General features: G+C 39.6%; 1 protein-coding gene across 1 annotated transcript; it reads left to right on the forward strand.

Moving 5' to 3' along the window:
• Positions 1 to 3,615: 3,615 nt before the first annotated feature.
• Positions 3,616 to 8,083, forward strand: BRS3 (bombesin receptor subtype 3). The gene is made up of 3 exons (XM_006212147.3): positions 3,616 to 4,043; positions 5,625 to 5,976; positions 7,616 to 8,083. The coding sequence occupies exons 1-3, from the start codon at positions 3,616 to 3,618 to the stop codon at positions 8,027 to 8,029; spliced, it is 1,194 nt and encodes a 397-aa protein (XP_006212209.2). The 3' UTR covers positions 8,030 to 8,083.
• Positions 8,084 to 10,525: the final 2,442 nt, after the last annotated feature.

Here is a 10,525-nt window from a genome sequence, read left to right on the forward strand (position 1 = left end):
CATTTAATCATGACAAGAATTTGCTTTAACAAGAAATTCCACTTCAAAATTCAGTTGCAGTTTCTACTCTTTGGAGAGGCTACCATTGCATTATTTGTATTGTTTTTCTACCTGGTCTCTGCAGAGGCCATTCGGAATAGTAGTCTCCTCTTGAAATATGAAACTCTACCAATAAAGTTTTGGAGCAAGAAATTATGAGGGAGAACAGGGAAGTCTGTGATGACAGGAATCACTGTTACATAGATCCAAATACACCCACAAGTCAAATTTGTCCTCTGAAAATTGATCTAACCCAGTTAATTAATAACAAAGAAATCCATCCTTACCCAGCACAAGAGCATAAAAAAAAAAGAACCTCCGTTGTTGAAGACTTATAGATGGAGAATTCTGGTTATTCATTTTTCAGTTCTCAAATATGCAGACAGAATTTGTGCTTGAGTCATAGGCAAAAAGTTTAACCATTTCATCTCCCTCTCATTGGAAAGATCACCCCCAAGCACCCTGAGTGATTTGAGCATAGGTACCCGATGGTTCAGTAGACGTGGTTTACCAGAGACTGAGACACATAGGGAGGATTTTAGAAATGTCCATCTCATCACAGAATTCCTTTTTCTTTAATGAATATTCACAGAGATATTTCTTTGACCTCAACATCAGGAAAGCCATGCATCTCCTGAACAACTGGATTATTTTTATTTTTATCCTATGTACGTGGTTCTCAGAGTGTGGTCCCCAGTCAGCAGCATCAGTATCACCTGGGAATCTGTTAGAAATGCAAATACTCAGGCCCTTCCCCAGACCTATCAAATTAGAAACTCTGGAAGTGAGACCCAGCAATCTGTGTTTTGATAAGCCTTCCTGGCAATTCTGATGCAAGCCAAAATTTGAGAACCACTGTCCTGTTCAACTGTTGGCTGAGAACCTTGGAGCCAAATTTCCAGCCTCTCTCTAGCAACCGTTTTCTAATCCCTCTCCCCACCACCTTAGGGGCAGAGAAGAGCTCTTAAGCACCCTTAGCGTCCTAGTTTCACAAAGATTTTAAAAAGATTTCGCCAACGCTAACTGAATTGGACTGAAACCAGGAAACCCAACTTCAGAAAATTAGTAATTTATTTGTTCAATGTCTAACCCAAAAGGCTACATTAAGGTTGTATTACAATTGCTTAATCTGTAACCAAGTAGTTGGTTTTAAAACCCTGGATGATAATATTGGCCAATTATGCACCAAAAACAAACAAGAAGTGATTTTATCATTTTGTATAGGCTAAATGCCCTGCAACTTTAACTACAAATGATTAACTAGACATGGGTGTATTTTGTGGGTGAATTATAGGGTAAAAGAAGTAGATATAACAGCAGATACATTTAAATTACCTATCATGATTTGCTTGTTAGCCTGGAAATCTCTTGTTTTTTAGTTAATAAGACATACACAAAACCTAAGTCCACGATGCCAAATGAGCAAATACGGCTCATTGTCAGGAATGGAGTGTTTTTCAGCTCTTGACGCTAATTTTTAACCTTTCAGAGTCCAGGAAGAACCCGTTTCTTAGCTCTGCTACGGAAAGCTTGTGTGACCTTGCATGAGATAAGGTTCCCCACTCTGAACCTCATTTCTGTCTCTGAAGAAAACAGAGGATTTGATTTCCTCATCTCTAAGGTCACTTTCAACTCTGATCCGCTGGGATTCTAGAATCCTAGAGATCCCAAAACACCAGAAGCACCCTGGACATGACTGCTGTCTCCTGACTTCTGACCAGAGGGCAGAGGAAGCGGGAAAGGCACACTGGTAGCCGCAGCCTGAGGCAAGCATACCTGAGACCTTCGGAATTCGGAATTCGAATAATTTTAGAAATCACATGCTTACTAAACAGCGCTGTGTGGCCATCAGCTGAGGTGTGAATTGGGAGGTACTGTTTGGTCTTCGCTAAATGCTATGCTGGAATCCCAAAGAGATTTTATCATTAGCTCTGTGAGAACAAGATTTGAACTCTATAGTGCCATTTTCCATAGAGCCGGTCTTAAAAGAGCCAGCCCAGTGCATAAAATTACTTAACGGTATATACTTAAAAGCTAAGGGATTTGGGTTTCTCCAAACATTCCCCCTCCTCATTCCCATCAAAAACAATTATTTAACTGGGTAATTCAACCTCTGGAGATCATTTCATAAAGGGTGGTGGATAGGTGTGGTTTTGGTTGCTCCAATTAACCAGGTAATTGATTGAATTCATCCAATTCACTTTCCCTGGAGAATTTATTGCGCCTATTATTTCTGTCGGTGTAAAGAGCCATCTTTGTTTGCGCCTCCTGTTTATTGGCTAGCCAGATACTTTGCTGCTTCTCATTCCACTTCCCAGACTAATTCTAACATGGATATGCTTATATGCACCTTACTACAAAAAGTTTCTCCTCACTGAGACGTTATCCTTCAAATGTGACCATTTCAGAGACTATTTCTTAGCAGGTTATGTTATCAAATGCTTTTCAACTGCTGGCCTCCCACTCCCAAACAACCCCCTACCCGACACATAGATGTCAAAATCACATACTTACATGTTCTGTAATCAGGGGCATTTCTTGCTTGTACTAAGGTAATTGCCTTAATTTTCTGCTTCCTTCAGTTGATGTAAACATTATCTACCTGCGCATCACCTTTGGAGTAACCTGTGGGATTTTCTCATTTGAAAAGAATGATTTTCATTCTTCCAAGTCCTTTGGGGTCAGGATCTTGAGCTGTGTTCTGCATGATTTTGTTTTGGAACAAGGCAGGTTCGCCTTAACCATTTCTAAAGAGAGAAACCCTCAACAGCATTTTTTAAAATATATGGCATTAAAACAGACAGTTAAACAATAAAAAAGTGTTTTATTAGGACATTCAGAGACAAAGCAACTGGTGGTTTGCCTGGGTTTTTCACCTTGTAAAGATTGCTTTGATATTGTGAAGCACAGCCCTGGTAGTATGCAAGGTTGAGAATTACCATGTATCAGGGCTAGGTGATGAGCCCAGGTCACCTGAATTATTCCTCCTTAGAACTGACATCAGCCCTGTCAAAATGTGAATGATTTCTTACTTCGGCAGCCATCTGATATTAAACCTTGAGGACCGGATTCAAGTTTGTGTTTCAGGGGACACACATAATTATTTGCCATGTAAAAGAGAATGCATTAGACCATCTTCTGATTGCAGAGAAATGGGCGCGTTCTGGGAGAAAATTGACAAAAATCTATAGGAATCTTCGTGCTTGGATATGGAAACAGAGTGATTCTAATAAACAATAAGCATGATTTAATGACACCTAGGTAGCCACAGGATTCCCCAACAAAGAAGAACAAGCAACTGCAGAGCATTTCCCAAAACCCCCTCCTTCTGTCATGGAAACACCAATAAAACTCCTCCACCTCCCACTCTTCAAGTGCCAGATCAGTAAGCATTTAGCCAAGCATGCTGGGAGACACAGCACAACTGAAGGAAAGGAGTATCCGGATGTCTTGAATTTGCTTGCCATTCTGCTCTGTTCTCCTGCCATCTCATTACTAGACGTAGGCATTAGACGTGACAATCAACCACATTTGAACTGAACAGAAGAAATACTAAAGGCATAGGCTTCAGAAGAAATGTCTCAAAGGCAGTCACCTAATCAGACTTTAATTTCAACCACAAATGACACAGAATCATCAAGCTCTCTCGTTCCTAATCATACCACAAATAAAGGAAGGACCGGAGACAACTCTCCAGGAATAGAAGCATTGTGTGCCATCTATATCACTTATGCTGTGATCATTTCAGTGGGCATCCTTGGAAATGCTATTCTCATCAAAGTCTTTTTCAAGACCAAATCCATGCAGACAGTTCCAAATATTTTCATCACCAGCCTGGCTTTTGGAGATCTTTTACTTCTGCTAACATGTGTGCCAGTGGATGCAACACACTACCTTGCAGAAGGGTGGCTGTTCGGAAGAATTGGCTGTAAGGTGCTCTCTTTCATCCGGCTCACTTCTGTTGGTGTATCAGTGTTCACGTTAACAATTCTCAGCGCTGACAGGTGGGTTTCTTTTCTCACTTATATTTGCCAGGATGTGAAATTAGACAAAAAGAAAGGAAAGCTTGTACTTAGCATTAACGGGCTACTGTGCTGCTTTTCTCACACTCTGTAACGTGTATGTAAGATTGGAAAATGGGGGGGTGGGCATTTTAAATAAAAGTTGGTGTAAAAATCCTGTGTTAGCATCGGAGGAGAGATTGTAATTGTGTGCTTTAGGGATCATTTATTCTCTTTGAAGTGTAATTGTTTGTTTGAAAGAATACCGAACAGTGTCGTCCCCCCCCCCAGTTTACTAAGTAAGAGAAATTGTTCCAGGTGTAAAAGAAAAACAATCCATGCTTTATACATCAGTGCAGCCTAGTGGTGCAATATTGTCAACATTAAAACATCCACATAGGTGTGAAATTGACCACATATGCATTACTGTCTACCGGAAGAATGGTAAAAAGATAACGTGCATCTAATGTATTTGAAATGCATCAAATTAATTAACGGCAGCAAAACAGGGAGGCTTTCGGCTTCCCGGTAACTCAGCATACCGTCATCACTTAAGTGTATTTGTTTTCTCTATAGGCATTCAATGACATTCTCGTTTCCAGAGACATACATTAATCCCGGTTGACTTTTAGAGCTCTACGGATGGAGCGTGTGAGAACCGCTGGCAGTCAGGATGTTCAGGCTCTGTTAGGATATTCTCAGCCTAAGTAGTGTGTTTTTCTGTGTTCCTATTGTAGAATGAAAACCGTGAAAGCATGGAAAAAACTGAGGCTGCAAATGTTAAAAGTGATGCTTTAAAAAGCCTGCAAGAAGCCTGTAAATAATCAATGCCTGGCAGTACCAGGAGGAATAGCTTCTTCAGATTCTAGAATCTGAGAGGAGGAAAAGCTTTCTCTGAGTCTTTTATGGGATTTTGTTTTGACCGGTTTTATATTCTCTTTGAGGGAAGATTTGCTTAAAGGCTATAGATTCTGAGGTGGATTTGTCAGAATAGGGAGACATCTTTGCACAGGTACAGGGTTTCCAATTTCACCCTTGCCTTGCCCTGAATCTACCTGCACATCAGCTTGGGCAAGAAATTAGCACTTATGAACAGGGAGGAAATTAACCCTCTCCTCTTTCCTGCATAAAGTCAGGGAATTCTTTTCTCAAACAATTGATGACTGCTCACTCACGAAGAAAGGAGAATTAGGTTTAATATGTCACTTATACTAAAAGGAAGTCTTTTAGAACACTTAAGGTAATACACAGGTAATGAATTACTCTCAATCACACACAAAATCATGCTGGAAAATATTTATTTGCCCTAAATAGAGGATCTAGAAGAAAAATTATTTTAAAAATGCAAATCTGGACAATCTTGTTATAGTGAATAAAGGACGAGGTGATTAGCATCAATAGAGGATACCAGGAGCTATTATGTGTATTTGAAATCATAATCCTTTCCAGTTGGTTAGTGTTGACTTGGTTATATACACATATGGATAGGAGGTAGAACTGGATGACCACTAAGGTCACCTCTAACCCTACGAGTCTGTAATTTTGATATTGATTTCGACCTTCACTATGATTCTGTGTTTCTAGATACAAGGCAGTAGTGAAGCCCCTGGAGCGTCAGCCCTCCAATGCCATCCTGAAGACCTGTGCCAAAGCCGGCTGCATCTGGATCATGTCTATGATAATTGCTCTACCAGAGGCTATATTTTCAAACGTATATACCTTTCATGATCCCAACAAAAATGTGACAATTGAAGCATGTACCTCTTACCCTGTTTCTGAGAGGCTCCTGCAAGAGATACATTCTCTGCTGTGCTTCTTAGTGTTCTACATTATTCCACTCTCGATTATCTCTGTCTATTATTCCTTGATTGCTAGGACTCTCTACAAAAGTACCTTGAACATACCTACTGAGCAACAAAGCCAAGCCCGCAAGCAGGTATGTATTAAATCAGGACTCATACATGAATTTAGAAGTGAAATGCCTGCTTTTGCACCTGTGAGCAATAGATGCAATAGCACTATGGTATTTTTGTTATGGTCATGGGCTCTGGAGTCTGTCAGACCCAGGATTTAATTCCATACTAGCTGAGCAATCCTGAGCAAGTTACTTAACCTCTCTGAGCCTCAATTTCCTCATGTGGAAAACGACGATGAGTACTGGATGAAATATATGAAATGCTTAGCATAGTTCCAGCTGCACTGTAAACATTCAGTAAATGGTAGGATGACTATCATTAGAAAGGGGGCAGCTGAAGTTTAGGATCAGTCAAAATCACCCCCTGGAATAGTGAGGAACATTGTACAAGGTGAGACTCTAAAGTGAAGCATCTTTTGTTTTAGACAGTTAAAGCGTGAGAGAAAAACACAGGATGGTAGGACTGGCAAGAAGCCAGAACATTATTCAATGCAAACCACTTGCACACAGATGAGCAAGCTGGGGTCTGGAGGGGCAAAGTGCCAGTGGTGAGAGAATGCAGTGACTCCCAGAAGCTTAAGACCACTGCAAGACCCAGGTGTGCTCTCTTCTCGTAAATATGAACAGAATAAAAAGAATATTAGCAAAACATTGTTCCACTTGATTAAAAAAAAAACCCAACAGGATTTCTATCTTTCTTGGTTGGGAGGAGATAATTCCATTTACCTCTTGACCAGTACATGGAGAATTCAGTGCCTTTTCTGTTATGTTTTAATTTTTATTTTTTATTGAAGTGTAGTCAATTTACAATGTTAGTTTCAGGTGTACAGCAAAGCGACTCAGTTTTACATATATATATATTAGATTCTTTTCCATTACAGCTCATTACAAAAAAGTGAATATAGTTCCCTGTGCTATACAGTAGGTCCTTGTTGTTCAGTGCTGTTTTTTTTTTTTTTTTGAGCTAGTCCATTCATTTGGTTCAACAGGGGTGCTCAGGAGGTTAAAATTGCATGTTAATGTCCACATGAAGTTATCTTTGCTCTATCTGTGACCACAGGCAGTATCTTCACTAAATCTGGTTCATTTCTCTTATTAAGAGGTGTAAGTTGGATATTTTCACACATAAAGGATGGCACATTGGTTTTTTTTTTCTTTGACTACATAGTTAGAATTCTTATACATTAAAAACAATCTTGGGTACCAATTTGGCAACTTTCAGGAACCCCAGAAGACAATTCTAACCTAGACAGCCTCTGCTGATGCAGTGAAAGCAATTTTGTATAGCATCTATTTCTTAATTAAAATAAATTTTCAATAATTCCACAACACTCCCTGAGAAAACTGGAGACAGCCTAGAGTATCTTAAAACCGGGAATGAGAGTCTGAATTAGAGCTAACAAGACCAAGATCATGGGTTACCACGTCAATTAACTTGCTGTATTCTATAACCACAGGCTGCCTTCCTGGACGTGCCAGCCAGTAATCTCACAGACATGTTCATAGGCACACCAGCGTGTTAACTGTAAATTTCTATGTAAATCTAGAGAATGGCTTTTAAAAATCAATGCCAGCTAAATATTTTTGTTTGTGTTTGTTTGTTTTGTTTGTTTGTTTGTTTGGGGGGTTGTTGTTTTTGCCATTTTTCTTCCCCCTACAGATTGAATCCCGGAGGCGAATTGCCAGAACGGTGTTGGTGCTGGTGGCTCTGTTTGCTCTCTGCTGGTTGCCAAATCACCTCCTGTATCTCTACCGCTCATTCACTTATCAAACCTATGTGGACCCTTCTGCCATTCATCTTATTGTCACCATTCTCTCTCGGGTTCTGGCTTTCAGCAATTCTTGTGTAAACCCCTTTGCTCTTTACTGGCTGAGCAAAACCTTCCAGCAGCATTTTAAAGCTCAGTTATTCTGTTGCAAGGCAGGGCTGCCTGACCCTCCTGCTGCTGACACCCCTCTTGACAACCTGGCTGTGACGGGAAGGGTCCCGGGTGCCGCGAGCACTCAGGTGTCTGAAATTAGTGTGACCTTGTTCACTGGGTGTAGTGGGAAGAAGGAAGAGAACAGAGTCTAGCTTTTCAATTAAAAATGGTATTTTTCCTCCCAGCGTGTGTATTCGGCTCTGAGCTATATGTGGGTATATGGTGTTGAGAGTTTTGCTGTTTATGAACTGTGCTGAAATCTGAGGAGGGGAGGATCTTTACAAGTAAAAGACAAACCATGATTTTCTTCGGTGTACAAACATGAATGTTATTGGGCTTTCTAAATAAAATGAAGCCCCACTAGGTATAGAAAGACACATCTGTATACATCAGTGGGTCCTAAGGGAGGTGGAAGAGGAAGGAAGGTGAAATAAACAAGATGACACTTAAAAATCTAATTTGTTTCCATCACATCTATGACGCTTCTAATTTCTCATATCTCCTGTGATTTGCATAAAACTGTGTGTTTATTATGTGGTGTAAATCTAGAGATTATACTTTGCATATGAAAGGGGATCAAAGAGAAGTAAAACACCTCTTTTCTGTTAATCTCTATTCCATTCATTAGAACTAAAGCTGTCCAGTTGCAAAGAAAATGTTTTGGGGTTAGCGCGTATAAAGTACTGAGTAGGGATCTGGGGCAGGGTGCTTGCCTTACTAGGTCAGCGCTTACCGACTTAAGATAGTTCTATTTGTAACTACTGCTGATTGATAACGGGGCAAAGTTATCTTTCACAAATATTGGGAAGAAGTTGCCTTCTTCACAGGCAGAGTAAGTGGCCACGATGGTGTCATTTGAGGGTTCCAAAGAAGGACCCCTTTCAAAAAATCTGCGGGAGCCTGCCATTGTCTGAAATTCTTCCTTTAAAGAAACGCCTTTCTTTCTGGTGAGCAGTGCCCTCTTTCTAAAAGATGTAGAAGTACTACGTGAAATCCCTAACACCTAGGTGTGCAGTTGTTATCTGATCTTCTTCCTGCTTGACTTCCTTAAGCCCGATGTGTGCCTAAGTCCTGTAAGAGTATGACCTAATTAATTTCTACCCTTACAAATCAGGTAGAAGGTTCTGATTTTCTATCCTCTGCTCCTACTTGCTAACACTATAAACTTGTTAACAATTGTTCTTTCAAACAACTGTTGTCAATAGACGTGTCAGATTTAGATCTGTGGTTTCAGACAATGTTTTCTTGGGGTAAATTAAAGCATATGTTTGGCACTATTGATAGTTAAATCTGTACTTTCTAAAACTTGATTTGGGGGTGTGCTTTTGGTAGCTTTGAGCTCTCTTTAAATGCCTTGTGTAATTGTGAACTTTTGCTTAAAATGTGACTTGAAAAGGGAATATATATTAACACTAGACTTTACATTTCTGTAAAATTGGTTTACTTAAAGTGGGGGGGTATTAGTATTGTTTTGATTGGACATTGTAATAAGTGGGGAAAAACCAATAAATATGAAATAAAATTTTATATGACTGTGTAACTTTATATTCTAAAAATAATACTTCTGACAGAATATCACTGAGAATCCATTTTTAACTCCAGTTTATTTTCAAGTCCCAAAGCTCCAAAATATTTTACTATTTTCCTCACTCTGGGTAAAAATTACTTCTTTACTCTGCTAAGCATAACATTTTAGAAATAACTTGATAAAAGGACTAGATTACAAAAACTAAGAGAGCTTAGCAGTTGATAAAACTAGAATTCAAAGAACTTTGATTTTCATTCTCAGTAATCCCTAGGTGACTTAGGGATCGGATATAAAGTCATTCCCTAAATGGCTTCATAGGGCATCAGCCTCCCATCCAGAGCTGAGGAATGGGTATTAAAATTCATGGCTTTGCTTTGTTTTATTTTGGGAAGGGGATGATCTCCTTTTTTAACAGATTATCCACGTGAGAGCTAACCTTACAAACAGGCCCAAATATCCACAATTTCTCCAACACTGCCTATTGCAGTGTCAGAAATGTTACTATGGAATATTTCATTTCTTTGGAAAGGGTCCTAAATGGGGAAGGGGTTGGTGAGGGAGCGCTGGGACACATGAAAAACAAATTTCACATACTTCTCAATTTTGCTCAGGGTCTGCCCTGACCCAAGACTTAGAATAATGGAGCATAATAATATAATATTGCTACAAAGCAGGAAAACAAAGTCACCAACTGAGGTAAGTCTTTGTCATTGACGCTGAAAGTATTACAAAACATTCAACACCGGCATACCTCCGGAAAATAGCAAATTTGGGTTTAAAGAATTTCTGCAGTTATAACCATCCTAAGTCAGGGATCCATCAGTCATTTTTCAAAAGAAGTTATTTTTATTTCTACTAAGTCTTGAGATTGCAGGAAGTGGGGACAGGAAAGTTCCCAGAGTGAGCTTGAATGGCCATTGGAAAAAAAAATCTAGTTTTGTATAGTTCAGTAATTTTCCAAATGGTTCCTAGGCCAGGTAGATGACTTCTCTGGCCAGGCAGTTTCTGCTTTTGTAGGTTAACGTATTTTTATCCACCAAGAAGGCCATGGCCTATTAGGCCAGGAGTACAGCACAGATCACCCTTCACAGAGGTCAAAGAGAGAAGAATGTACTTGATA

The sequence above is a fragment of the Vicugna pacos genome, chromosome X, assembly GCF_048564905.1.
Source record: "Vicugna pacos chromosome X, VicPac4, whole genome shotgun sequence".
Classification (NCBI taxonomy): Eukaryota; Metazoa; Chordata; class Mammalia; order Artiodactyla; family Camelidae; genus Vicugna; species Vicugna pacos.